Source organism: Montipora foliosa, chromosome 11 (genome assembly GCF_036669935.1).
Source record: "Montipora foliosa isolate CH-2021 chromosome 11, ASM3666993v2, whole genome shotgun sequence".
In the NCBI taxonomy this organism is placed as follows: Eukaryota; Metazoa; Cnidaria; class Anthozoa; order Scleractinia; family Acroporidae; genus Montipora; species Montipora foliosa.
In genome coordinates this window covers 7,914,080-7,928,731 of record NC_090879.1, presented here as the reverse complement: position 1 = coordinate 7,928,731, position 14,652 = coordinate 7,914,080, and the positions used below count along the sequence as shown (strand labels likewise).

The 14,652-nt window shown below is 39.2% G+C and overlaps 1 protein-coding gene across 2 annotated transcripts in view; it reads right to left on the bottom strand.

The window, feature by feature from the left end:
* The window catches only part of LOC137975958 (carbonic anhydrase 2-like), a 16,044-nt gene extending 2,088 nt beyond the window's left edge, over positions 1 to 13,956 (bottom strand). The window contains exons 1-7 of one of the 2 annotated variants that reach the window (XM_068823178.1): positions 13,898 to 13,956; positions 7,343 to 7,433; positions 6,102 to 6,131; positions 4,556 to 4,869; positions 2,988 to 3,080; positions 1,911 to 1,974; positions 1 to 98 (exon numbers count right to left, since the gene is read on the bottom strand). The exon at positions 1 to 98 is cut by the window's left edge and continues 60 nt beyond it. In XM_068823178.1, the coding sequence (XP_068679279.1) occupies positions 1 to 98; positions 1,911 to 1,974; positions 2,988 to 3,080; positions 4,556 to 4,869; positions 6,102 to 6,131; positions 7,343 to 7,406 (663 nt within the window). In that variant the 5' untranslated portion in view covers positions 7,407 to 7,433; positions 13,898 to 13,956. Of the gene's footprint in view, positions 99 to 1,910; positions 1,975 to 2,987; positions 3,081 to 4,555; positions 4,870 to 6,101; positions 6,132 to 7,342; positions 7,434 to 7,947; positions 7,969 to 13,897 lie in introns of those variants that run through there. The other variant, XM_068823179.1, reaches the window with a different exon arrangement.
* Positions 13,957 to 14,652: the final 696 nt, after the last annotated feature.

Genomic DNA, 14,652 nt, shown 5'->3' with positions numbered 1-14,652 from the left:
TGGTGGAGTGGTAAGAGAGCCAGGGTACCGATAGTAATCTTTCATGTTGGCGGCAAGAAGTGGCTTAAGCATGAACGGTGCGATCTTCTTTTTCATGCCTGAAAAGAGAAACGAACGGAAATGTTAAAATGAAATGGTCAGTTAGCGAGACGACCTGAATTGATGACTGTTGAAAAAAGACATTTTTAGAAATATATATAATGGCTTGGTGAGAATGGCAAGGTGTTTTAAGCTCCTATGCCTTCCAATCATTGAGTGCGGCATGACTACCATATGGTCATTTACAAGATGTAGTGAAGTTGGTCTTCTCCATGAAGCCTTTTTCAAATGTCAGCAGGATTGAAATGCTAGGAAAGAGCACGGGGTCAAATTTATTTAAATTTATTACGGTTCTAAGAGCCTGCAAGGCTTCCGATTGTGATAGACCACAAATAAATCTAGTCATTTCATCAATATCTATATAATCTATATAATATCTATATTATAAACAGCACTCGAAGATAAAATTCGTATCTCTGCGCGGCCATGTAATATCTTCTATATATATGATACGTGATAAGTGGCTGGTACATGACTTTGAATGTTTTAGTGATGTGAAGGGTGTGGCTCAGGACGGCTTTCTGCATTCGTCTGAGTACCTCTCGGTACCTATCTGAGCCCACTAACGTCTTGACTTCATCCTTCAGACTCCTCGAGTAACCACCAAAAGCGTCAATAACGATGTTGAACTGTCGAATCTTGTACCCTGGGTGCTGTCTCTTGAGCTCTAGTCGCAAAGGCGCATGTTATTATTCTTCTTCTTATTATTATTATTATTATTTATTTATTTTTTAATTATTATTATTATGGCAGTTTATTAACATCTGTATGCACTAATTACAATGACATCATAGGGCGCGAAGCTTAGCCTATGAGTCTAGGAGGTACAAAGAAACTATATCCACTTTAAGAAATAGAAAAAAAATATATATATAATATATATAAATAAAAATAAAACCTTTAAAAATAATAATAAGAAGAAGAAGAAACAAATAAAAATCCTATAATATTACACTGATGATAGAATTCCTATAATATTTCTACAATTACATTATATTCATTCATTCATAGTTCATTAATTCAAAACTTTACATGTCCTGGCAATGTTCAATGAGCTGGAAATGATGCTCCTCTGCATCTTCTTTAGAACCTTTGATGCTTTATCCCCAACCATACCAATGATGTCTCTCTCGACTTCCTCACCCCAACCTCCCAACACATCCATGACGGCATTAGTCTGTTCAATCTTGTAGTCTGGATACCTTTGTTTTAACTCCCACCGTAGGGGATCATACTTTGCCATTTTCTCTTCATCCTTCTGTCCTCTATTATCGATCCACGATCTTTACATGATCGACAACCCGGGCATCTACTCTATTTGCTCTCACTTCGTGGTGTTCGGCATATACAGGGATGTCCCAATATGCCTCTGCCTGGCTCGATTCATAGTGTGGCTTAGGTAGCGATGGAGAGTACCACGGTGCAACATCTTCGAGTAACTTTAGGTCATGCAACACCTCATAGAATAGAACTTTCAGAGCAGCGTTATGCCCCTCTAGATATTTATTTTGAGCAAGTTCTGGGCAGCCCGCTAACACATGTGTTATTGTCTCCATGCAGTGCTTTATTACATAATCTGCGCATCACATTACCTTCTGGGGTAACACGAGTCTTATGTTTAGAGTAGATCTTGGTGGGCAAGAGCTGTTCATACAGCTCAAACATTCCCGCTACTGTTATTGTTATTATTATTATTATTATTATTATTATTATTATTATTATTATTATTATTATCATTATTATTATTATTAGAGTTGGTTATAGACTTCTGGTGCTGTACATGCGCAGTACAATGTAAGAAAGACTGTTACCTCCTGGATTTAAATCTGAAATGTCACCCAAAAGGTCTTCATACGCAGAATTATCAGCACCAACCTATAAAATGAGACACTTTCTATTAGTCATTGGGTATCGAGAGTAACTTAAGAGACGCAGAATACAGTGGGATATGAATCAAATTTTTATCTTAACAATTTTTTAAAAGTCTAATTTAATAATGCGATCATCGTAATTACAACTCTACACACGCATGGCCATGCCCACCATGTTTACCCTTCCTTACCACAATTAATTTTTCCTCCGACCCCGACAATTGCGCTTCTTTTGCAGAATTTTTTAGTCTTATGCTATGAATATAATAATAATTATTATTATTATTATTACTATTATTATTATTATTATTATTATAGAAGATGCTTTTTTTAAACACCCTTACCAAAGAAAATTGAAGCAAAATAACACATTTTTACTATTATACTACGCAACTCGCAAAATATCAGCGCATATTATTTTGAAAATTTAAAATAGATCTGAATCTGCTCCATAGTTTTTTTTTTAACTTGGCAGAAAGTTTCATCTTGGCTTGCTAATTACATTTCAGAAATAAAAAATGGGGGTCACCGAGTTCGTTTTAGAGATTGAGCAACTGAAGCCAAAATATGGGGTGTTTTTGCAGGGCTTTATTGTTGCCATGGTAACTTTTACGTCACAAAAAAGGCTGCCTCTTATTCAGGAATAACTGATGTTTCACATGGTACCATAACATTTCTGTCAAGGTCTCCCAAAAGTATTGAAACTGCTCTAGTCACAAGCAAAATTAGAAAAAATGCCCTCTTCATTGACCAATCAGCATTCAGTAATTTTGCCCTCTATGTTATTAGCTTTGAAAACAAAGATGTTTCCAATTTTTTCCTCCGTTGCTATGTAAGGCCGCACGTTGCTACGCTGTAATATCGGTCAGCCTCGTTTTAAAGTCGCAATTCCACACTGAATACCCCCCGTCTTGGTAGCTAATTAGATGGCGAGAATTCCCCTGGGCATGCAATTCAATTAAATATTAAATGTTTAATTATTATATATTAAATATGTATTAACAAATACTAATGTACCTCAAGGAAAACACCAAGAACAGCCAAACCATCACTCTCAGGCAAAGCTAGGGCTATGTCTGGGTATTTGACGTTGACGCTGACAAAATGAATCTGGAAAGTAAAGTTGCATGATAAACCTTCTGGTTGCTGAGTTTGAGAACCATTTTTCCATGCAATATTCGGCGCAAGTGGTTTAAGTGTGAGGCATGTGGGAAATAAAACAATTGAAAAACACTCATTCATAGACACTTACTGCGATTGGCGTGCATCTAATTGCTTGCATTTCTAAACATTGAAATAGTGGGATGCCATTGAATCAGCTAACAGTTGCGCCTCGCTCAGTCAATCGTGATAAATCCCGCTTACGATAGGTAAATCAGACGTCTTTGTTTAAAGGGGTTATGTTACGTTATTTTGGGGTTTTTAAGGGAAATTAAGCTTAAAACGCGAAAATGGTTATGTGGAATTTCTTTACGGATAAAATTATTGTTACATCATAAACAAGATGATTCTGAGCAAAAGCAACCTTTATTTAGGCGATTTGCTATAAATTTGAAAAAATTTCCAACTCCTTTCAACATTACCCAAATGCAATCCCGTTCAATCTTGTCCATTTGTGTCCATCCATACTTCCGATCTCTTTCCTTTTGTTGTATTTCTTCTATGTTATTCAATCGTTTTAAGTGGTGATTGCAATGTTTCATTCTACATTTTTGGCATTTTGGGAGCCCTGAAATAACATAATTTTGTGTGACATAGCCCCTTTAAGAACAACCCAGTGCCAGTTGTAAAGCAGCTGGGAGTCCTGTTCAAGCCTGGCCTTATTTAGGCTTCCTTGTGTTGAGATATCAATCGGAAGTGGTCATTGTAACCAAAGCGAGGCTAATGCACCATATCTGTCAATTATTGCGTGATCATGAGCCTGCGTTGGGTGTTGCTGGTCAGTGCAATTGAACTTCGGGTTAAAGGAAGGCTCTGTTCGCAGGGTACAAGTGTTGCGTTGAAGTCCTTTCTTTCCTCTTTGATATCCACCGCCAAACACGTCGACGCTATCGACACTAACTAAGATGATTAAAAGTCAAAATTCTGTACTCCTTCTCCTTTGAATAACCTTCCCTGACTTCAACAGTGTCTTCAATTGATTTTGTTCACCTGTTACGGGATATAACTTGAACTCGCAATTGGCTGGCTCCCAGCTTCCTTGATAGTTCAGTTGGTGAAGCGGTGCAGCGAAAATCGCTGCGTTCAAAACCTGGGTTTTTGACAGGCTTGCTGGCAACTATTTAAGAGTTGCTCATTTTGTTGATCTTTCTAACATTCATTTCATGTCTATTCCGCAGTTCAAATATTTAAATTTCATGTCTTCCCAAAATCATCTCTACGAATATTAGCAATGTTACAGGCATGTACTAAAAAGCAGACGATGGATTCTGGACTAAAGACGATGGGTGATAGACAACATGTGCATTTCAGGGTCAAATATGCTACCCATGAACAAACTTGCCCTGTGCAGGTGTTTGGGAAGAAGACACATGCATTCAACTAGTCTTCACACGGCCTCGATTAGGCCATCAGAAACACATTACCTCAGCAGGATACTGCATTTCATTCACGGTGTGTTCTGCTCCCTTGTTGTTGTCTGATCCCCAGTGGAGATGAAACTGTACAGTGGTGAAAGTTCCTGGCAAACCGCCTCCACTCACATAGAAAATATTCGGCGGGAAAGAAACTTTAAGACTGTGGTTGGTGTTCGCGATCGTAAAATTCTCTGATGGTACGGTATCGTAGTTGCTCACATAGATGTCGCCCAAAGCAGAGTCATACTCGGCTGTGGAGGTGTCAATGTCTATAGGCGATTGCTTTTTGCCGCTTTGGCAAACGCCACCCCAATTCTCAGGTCCTGGCACGGAAAAAGTGATAAAGAACGGTTTTAGTTGTATGAAACTCTAACCGATGTAAGTAATTTACCCCATCACAACGCCGAACTTGGACAGTTAATGAAAGTTGCCAAACTTAGTTGGGATAGTCATATTGACATGATTTGTAAGAGGGCCAGTGCGGGTATTGGAGCGATGAGGCGTATCAAGCCCTTTGTTCCTGTAGAGACCCTTGAAAAGGTTTATAAGAGCCTAGTATAGCCTTACTTTGAATATTGTTCCCCTCTTTGGGACAACTGCGGAAAATTACTAAAAGACAAGCTACAAAGATTTCAATCTCGTGCTGCTAGGGTACTTACTGGTGCCAATTATGATAATCGTTCCGCTGATATTATCCAGACCCTATCTTGTGACACACTCGATGCGAGGCGGCTTTGTGCCAAATCAACATTGATGTATAAAATACTAAATGACGACACTGTGCCCAATCTTAGAAACTCTTTTGTTAGAAGGAATTCTGATCAGACTGATTACCATCTCAGAAATAGTGCTACAGATCTGACACTTCCTAAACCGAAGAGAGAGTTTCAAGGTAATCGTGTTGTCAATCAATTTCCCGCCGCACAACATGCTTGATTGACGTCCGTTTCCGGAATGTGTTTTGATAGTAGATAAGTAAGCTCGTAAGGATGGTCTGAACTAGACTTGAGAGTGTACTTCGGCTTCTTTGAAGGCAATAAGTTACCATGGCCACAAAGTAGGCTACTTGAGCTGAAATTAAAGCCGTTCACATCTGAAGTAGGGCTCAAGTGTACTTAAGGTATCCTTAGTCCGCTAATATGAACCCACCTAATGCAAAATTTGTAATCGATTTCTGATCGTCTCAAGTTCGGCAGGCGCATTCATGCATTCGTTAAATGGTCGTTAAGGCGGCAGGTACATTCATGCATTCGTTAAATGGTCGTTAAGAATGCTCTTATTCTGCTAATGAAAGACGTTCAATATAATGTATTACAGTGCATATGTAACCACTCTATAGGCTTGATAATTCGCTATATCACCTCCCTGACGCAGTATCTTACCACAGGATACCTTTGGTTTTTAAAGCGAGTTTGAGTTCAATGATTTAAAACAGTTGATTTTGCTCAATTTAGTGCATTAGGGCTGGCATGCAGCTTTGAAGGGCAAAGGAATGTCTAAGAAAGTATTCAGGTCATGGCCCTTTGCCATAAACATTTAAACTGAAGATACATACCAATAGCGCTCCCTTTGATATAATTGTAGTCTGAAATTTGAAACAAATAAAAATAAATAGCACCGATAATATAAATTGGCGAAAGTAGTCTTTTTTTAAAGGCCAGGGATTATCTCCTCTCGCTTTACCTTCTGGCCTGCAGGGCTGGCGCAGTGGTGACATCGCTCGCCTTCCACCAATGTGGAATGCCTGGGATTGATTGCAGGATTCTACGCCATACTTTGGGTTGAGTTTGTTTGTTCTCTAACCTGCTCGAGAGGTTTTTCCCCGGGTACTCAAGTTTTCCCCTCTCCTCAAAAACCAACATTTGCAGGCGTAGCTTAGTTGGCTAGTGCGCAGCTTTCGGAGCAAGGGGTCCCCAGTTCGATCCTCCGTGACTTCAACGTCTTGTTCGACTTTCGTCTGATCGGTGTAGCTATAGCTTTAAATATCCGTAAAACGGAGCACTTACAGAGGGAGGAGGGTAAAAGGCGCACCGTCGGCTTCCATTGATACCAGTTTCGTAACTGAAGGAACTACAGACGTTAAATAAATTGACTTTGACTTTGACTTTGTGATAAAGCAGGAATCAGCCCGTTCAATGTTGCAATAACCCAAATGTTTAATCTTCACGCGTTATCGGATGCGTGAATTACTTTAGGAGTCTCAAACTCTACGCAATAAGAATAGAAATTTAGGCTACTTCTTCTCTGTTATAATGTATGTAATTGGCCCACATCTTAACCCTTTTGCTAAGTATTCATTTCATATACAGTATCATTTCGTTCTTCCATAGTGTTTTGTTTAAGTCAAATAAAAATTGACTTCACCATTGAAGAACAAAGCTAAGCTGCATTGATGTAAACAGCAGCTTCATGGATTAACTTACATTTAGTTTCCACTATGAAAATTCATGGAGAGATTTTGGGAATTAGAACTAGTGGTATTGAGCCATACATCTGCAGGAAGTGCATGCACCCAAATGAGTGGCGGGCTGATTAGTCCCACAGTTGTCTAGAAATTGAAATTTCAACACAATCGCGGGAAACGAGACAGTAATGTTGTGCTGGCCTTAAGTAACAAAAGGACGATTAAACTTTCTGCGCGCTCAATGGTGCTTAGTCTTAGCTCCCTTCGACTCAACAAGTAATCTTTCCGCGTCCTTTGAGACTGTGTAGTGAACGAGCCGCGCAGTAAATCTATGACACATCTAAATGAACTTCTGCGTTTCCATCATCTCAAATCGGCTAAAACAAACTTACCTGCACCAGAAGCAATGGAAATTGTAGCAAAAGATGCAAATATCACGAGCCAAAACTTTGCCATGTGTATTTCTGTCTCCTTTAAATGTTCCTGCAAAATAAGGAGTGTGAATTGTCAGAATTTGTAAAACACTTGACACATTTCACGGCTGAACCAGCCACTCGCTCACGTCCGGGAAAAACAGGATTAATTGTAAGGTTTAACGCCACTACTCAAAAAAGAAACGTTAACCCAAGTGTAAAGTTCCCACTGGGTCTAACCTTGGCACTCAACTTTCAGTTTCAACACTTGGACATCTTCAATTTGTCTGACGGTTACTGTTATGTGGGTTCATCGACCAGCAGTCTATTCAAAAGATTGTGGCAAGCCGACCGTTCATTGCTGAAGAAAAGGCCACACTGAGTATGTCCATCAGAGTTAACGAACACTGAAGGGTTGTGAGACGGGACTTTTCGTTTATAGTCGTTATCCAATGTTCCTCAGTCAAATGCCTTTATAGCGTATTTTGGCTGGAGTATTCAGCTAACAATGCACATAGTGCAGCGCAACACAGAATGCAGCAATCTAGCACTGGAGGGGGAACCACCTTCGGAAAAAAACTTACCTCACAAAGCCCTACTTACTCCACGAAGCGTTTTATGTCTTGTGCTAAAAACTCTTCAGATGCCTTCACGGTTGGAACAAAACACGAATTTCCTTGTAAAATACGACAAACAAGTCGTAAAAACCTATGGTTTGAAAGAGTTAAACGTACGGTTTCTTGTTTCCCGGTCGGTAAGGAAATAAGGTCTTTATTTATAGTACAGTGTGCTTTGAACAAAAAGTGTTGCTGTCATAATTACATCATAACATTTGTAATCTTACGTCTTTTCTGCTAGTCATTACAAACGTTAAGTTTTGAATATTACTTTAACATTTCCGGAGCTTTCCTTAGTCTGTGCGTTAACCTCAAACGGGACAGCTAATGACTGTGACGTCATCCACTTCATAACCGGGCTGAACAAAACACACTTCGCAAACAAAGAACAACCTCCTCTTCATTTTAAGAAGCTCTTCGAATTGACTACTGTTTAATGAAGTTAGTTGATCAATAGAGTTTTTGACGTGCTTGAAAATAAGAAGGCCTTGAATAAAACTACCTGTTGTTTAAATTGTTCCTTTCAAAGAGGAAATCACTGTTTATAGTGGTGGAAAACTGATGTTTGGGTTTGCGCAATTAAATATACTTGTGAGTGAACTAATTTATTATGAAGGTTATGCGAGTAGAAGGAGGATAATGTTGCCGAGATACACCGATTTCGTTAAACGACTATGTGATGTGAGGGTACACCGGAATATTATAAAAATAACTGCTTTCGTCATAGGGCTAACGAGAAACAAATTTTGAATCTTTATTTTCACTCTGAAACGAATACATTTTGAAAAACATTTGTGAAGACTTCTGGGTTGGGAGGAAGGGGTGACCGATCGATTCTTTAAAGGGTCAATAGGGGTCACTCACTTCCCAGGGAGAAATTAGTTTAAGCCTACAGCCTCCGCTCAAGGAACAACGGGAATAACCCAATATAAAGTTCGTAGCGGAGTCTAAGAATGGCACAAAAGTGTTTCTGACATTCATCACAAATCCTGTTGTAGATGGATTAAAATTAAACATTTTGAGAAGTGACTTTCTGGTTAAATTGGTGCAAGTTAAATCTACATACACACATACTTAATTGGCCACTCCCCGTAGGGGCTTTTCAGGGCCAATGGAAGCAATCACGACAGAACAGAACATTCAACAACAATTGCTAAGAATCCCAACTGGCCGGAGGCAAACCAGTTGGCTATTTACAAGAGCAGCTGAGAAATTGAACCACGGACTACCAGGAACAAATTCAATGAGTGGTCAGAACGTGTCCTGACGCTGGGATCCCCGGATCTCAAGGCACTGGGCCGCCAAGCCGGTGTGGAAAACATTGCTTTTGTATCGAAGACATTTTAAGTTACACACACCAATTTCGCGAGTATTTCAACAGTAAAAATAGAGCTTGAAGCTCGAGCTCTGTAGCTATGGAAAAGATTTCAATGAACTTAAGGGTCGTTCGCTTTTTTTTTTTTTTCTAAACGTTTCTGGCGCCCGAACAGGAGAAGGAATCGGAATTGGTTTATTGTGTTCAGCCTCCTATATGGCTTTGCATTCCTGTTTTCAAGTCAATTTGGAATGTCAAATGGGAGTTAGATCCAGGACGCTAACTGAAGTAGCTCTCTCGCGGGACAAATAACTTCACCAGTACAGCGACCAATTTGGAGATAAAATTGGAAAAATATGTTGGCTTTCGTGGGCAGGAGGCGATCTTGATTGAAAAAGACCTTTTAGTTCAGGGCTTATAAGGAAACATCAGTGTGTTTTTCAAGTTAAAGTACGCACGGTCTCTCGTTTCCTGGTCGGTAAGGAAATAAGGGATTAATTTATAGCACAATATGCTTTGAACAAAAAGTGTTTCTGTCATGATTACATCATGGCATTTGCTATCAAGACCAATTATGGCTCTTGTTGTTATCGTACGTCTTTTCTGGGACTCTACAAACGTAATAGTTTCAATAATATCACTCTAATATTTCCGAGATTTAAGTTAGAACGGGTCCACTGATGACGTCATCATCATCATAACTACTAGACCTTCGTCCCATTTTCAGGAGCTCCTCTTTTAACAGTTCCCATTTCCCTGTATTTAATGGCCTTTCTTAAAAGAGGTTAGTTGCTTAGTCTTGACGAACTTGAAAAAAACTTGCATAAAACTATCAATGTTTTCATTTCAATAATATTGTTCCTTTCAAGGAGGAAATCATTCTCTTTATTGTTATGTAAAATTTGATGTTTGTGTTTGCTCGTGAATGAATGAATGAATGAATAATCATGAAGGTTATGCAAATCATGCAGTTGCCGAGATTCATCGATTTTCGTTAAACGACTACCTGGTATGTAATGTGGATCTCCAGGTGAATATTACAAAAATAATTTTCTTTCGTCATGTGGCTAATGACATGCAAATTCCGAATCCTCATTTTCACTCTGAAGCAAATGCAACTTGAAAACAAGATTAGATTAGACTTGCGCCGGGTCTGGTGAATCTTTAATTAAAGGGTCAATAGGGTCACTCACTTCCCTGGGAAAAAAAGGATGAAGCTTGCAACTCCGCGAACAAAAAAAAGGAATAACCCCAGTATAAAGTTCGTATCGGAGTCCAAGAATAACGAGAAATGTCTGTTGCATTCATCAAAATCTTAACTGAGGGTTTAGTTGGAGTAACATTGAACAATCCAGCAGTTACGTTACAAGGCAAGAGAGCGTAAACGTCTTCGTCTTCGTACTTATAAATTAGTAGCACTCTGCCTGTTAGAAACTCTTCAGATGTCTTCACGGAGGGAACACACCTCGAGTACTGAGCGCTGTAAAATACGACAAACAAGCAAAAATTGATATTGGTTATTCTATTTGAAGGTCTTAAACGTTTTGTACACCTAGGGCTTAAACATTCATCTTGAAAAGTCATTATTTGGTTAACTTGATGCAAATTGATCAAATGTAAAAGACGAAAGACTACTTTCATATTTAAGACATTTAAATCGCACGCACTCGTTTCGTGAGTATTCGACTGATCTATAGCTATGGACTGTGTTAACGGTTTTTCCCTGACAGTTTTTCAATTTCTAAACGGTTCATAGCGCCTAAACTGGTGGAAGGAATGCGTTTATTTTGTGTTCGACCTCATAAATTGCGTTGTCAAAGACTCTGACCAGCTCTATCACGGAACAAAAGACTGCTATTTTGCAAACCGGTACATAGCCTCCCACGCTAAAGTCCTTAGTGAAGCGTTCCTTCTCCGTGGAGGAGAACGCGTGACATTTAACGTGAGTATTTCAGCATTAAAAGCTTGAGATCTATCCGTATGGAAAAGGTTTCTATCAACTGAACGGTAGTTAGCTATTTTTTTTCAATTTCTTAACGTTCGTGGCGCCCGAACTGATAAGAGGAAGCGTTTGACCAGAGAAATCGCTTTGCGTTCCTCTTTTCAAATCAGTTTGTGATGTCAAGTGCAAGATAGATCCAGGACTTTGACTATCTTCCGCGCGGGACAAATGACGTCTCCCGTACAGCGTACAGCAAGAACAATTTTAAGGTGAAAATGGCAAAATGTGTTGGCTTTGAGGCAGGAGATGATCTTGAAAGAAAATCTTTTAGTTGAGAGCACATCAATAGAATAGGCAATATCAGTGTGTTTTTCAAAGTGCGCACGGTCTCTTGTTTCCTGATCGGTAAGGAAATATGACATTCATTTATAGCACAATAAGCTTTAAACGAAAAGTGTTGCTGTCATGATTACATCAAAACATTTGCTATCTTACGTCTTTTAAGTGGGCTATTAAAAGCGTTAAGTTTGAATAATATCATTCTAATATTTATTGACATGTTTAACTAAGAACGGATCCACTGATGACGTCATTAACATCACAACCTAAACCAGAGATACTTCGCAAACCAAAGTACGCGTCATGTTCATTTCCCGTTAGCAACTCTTCAAGAAGGCAGTGACCATTTCCCAGTATTTCATGGACTTTTTTAAGAGGTTAGTTGTTTAATAGATTTTTACGTACTTGAAAGGAAGAGGGTCTTGTATGAAACTCTTTATGTTATTCAATTGTTGTCGCTTTTTATAGTTACGTAATCATGAATGTCGCAATTAAATATACTCATGCATAAGTTAATTAAGAAGGTTATGCCAGTAGTTGGGCGGTAACGTTGCTAAGAAACATATCGTTAAGCGACTTTGTAAGGTTTCTGTACACCTTAATGGAAAAAAATTACCGTCGTTATAAGGCTGACAATGAAACTATTCTGACTGCTCATTCAGTCCTACTGTCGGTTGCAACTTGAGAAAAGTTACTAGGCAAAACTTACGGATCTAGTGAATGGTTGACTGACTTTTCGAGAGTCAAATGAAAAGAAGCCGATCAAGGCTTTATATGTGGTTCAATTTTAAGCAAAGTGAGACAGCTATTTGACTCGTATTTCCACAGTCGAGGCATTCAACTTAACCAATAATTATATCAGTGTCACAACTGACAAATTGACTCGTGCTACTACTCAACAGCTATTATATGACGACTAAGCTTCTCAGTTACCGACCATGAATTAAGATAAAAGGACCTGTTCTCACTTTCGAGTTGGATCGGTCTCGGATCGATCCAGGCGGTAAGCGTGCTAAATTTGAACATTCAAACCGATCCGAGACCAATCCAAAGTAGTATAGCAAGAAAGGTGGTCTCGGATCGATCCAATCTAGATCGATGTGAGATCGAGCCAAATAAGAAGACAACGGCGCCAAAGATCAGTTCCCTTTGTAACCTGGCTATTTTGCTGGACAGCCATTTAAGCTGTAAGTATAGAGGTTTTCGATGTGATTTTAGCGTAATAGCGAAAAGAGGCGAAACGTGGAGCGAAAATGAAATAAAAACACCGCTATCACTAATGCTGAACAATAAAAATGCCGAGATCTACGAAAAGATCAGCGAGGAAATGTCAATTCTTGGTTCCCAGCGAGATTTAATCCAGTGTCGAACAAAGTTGAAACATCTATTAGTAAAAACAGAGTAGAAGAAATATAAAGATGCTCTTGGTTCCTCTGGAGCTGACAGTATTTTAACGAAAGCCAAAGTGTATCGTCCTTCCACCGGCTTACCGTTTCTTCCCAAAACTGGTTTTTCCCTCTACCTGGCTCAATCCAGATGTGCTGTGCACACAAGGAAAGAGACTAAACAATTCCCACCCTGGTCAGAGTTTTGCTCTGTCCTAGTGTTGGTCCAATTCCATTAGTAGGGCTAACGCTCACGTGGTTTACATGGGTAGAAACAGCACTTCACATTACCCTTCAATTATAGTTAATTCTGTTGAAATATGAGTGCTACACTTGAGTTCTATAAGGTCAACGTTTGTAAAAGCGTAACCCTTCTGCAATCCAGAAGCGCCCCCCAAATCTCTCGCGCTTGATTGCGCAGGTATTCACACACGCAAAACAAAAGCAGGGAAATTTTTCCTCTGTCGCCGCCAAATGTAGCGAAAAATCATTCTGTTTCGTTGTCTTAACATCTTTTGGTGTTCGTTAAACTTTTCACTTGAGGTCATTGCGATAATTTCAACTCCACGAACTCTGCCATTTTCAAGAGGTTTGTCTATTTAGAGCACTGTGTAGGTGTCCTTTAAGTATCCTCGTGAACTCAATTGACTCGCACGGACGCTTAATATGAACACTCCACAGAAATGGCCTTGGATCGGTTTTAGATCTATTTAAACTAATCCGATCCTGAAAGGAGCTTGGTGTGAATAGGCCCTAAGTTACATAACAGTCAAGAAGCTTAAGACAAGCTTGCCTTACGCACAACTTCGTAAAACAATTCTTCCCAGGCTAGCATACTTTAAAAAAAAGAAATAAAAAGCTACAAGCAATATTTTAAAGCCCTGAGGCGATAAAAAATACAAATAATCTTAGAAATAAAGTAAAGACAGTACTCACCTGTAGATGAAGCAGTTTAAACGCGAAGTTGTGTCCTTTGGAGTCAACGGGGAGCGTTCAGCGATTTTTTATGAACTCGCGGACCTAAAAATTATTTGCATGCAGCCTCATGATTGGCTATCGGTCTCAAGAAAACTCAAATCCTTCTTCACCATTGGCTATTCCTTTCTTTGTGAATACATATTTCCAAGCTTAATGAAATTTTGCTTTTTTTGGTAATAGTCATAATCACCCCAGTTGAAAGACTCTTGTTACAGAGAAAAATCGTGGGCTTGCCAGAATAACTTTTAATGGTCAATTAATTTGAGTATTTGTAGAATTAAGGTACGATTTCCTTCTGATTAAGTTCTTTGACCTTTTATTGCGTAGTGAAGCACCTTTTCGCATTTCTAAAGCGGTTTTTTTGCAGGAAGTTTTCGTCAAATTGTTTCGAATGCCTGGATATGGGCAACCTACATTCTTCAGTCCACATATGAAATACCAGGATGGGTTTCGATTCCAGTGTCTGTGGATTACTCGTTACACTTCGAAGCCCTTGGCAATTACGCACTTACCTGAGCTTCGACCTTTAACAGACTTAATTATCGTTATTATATAACTTTTGCTCCTAATTTGACAACGGGCTGGCGAAGTTATCCTCGGTCACCCATTTCAACCAATTAGGCAATAAGGCTCAGACTTTCACTGAACAGCCTTTTGATGCCAATTTCGTTTCTCAAAACAGGAACGACTTGATGCACTTGGGAAGTTTGCAG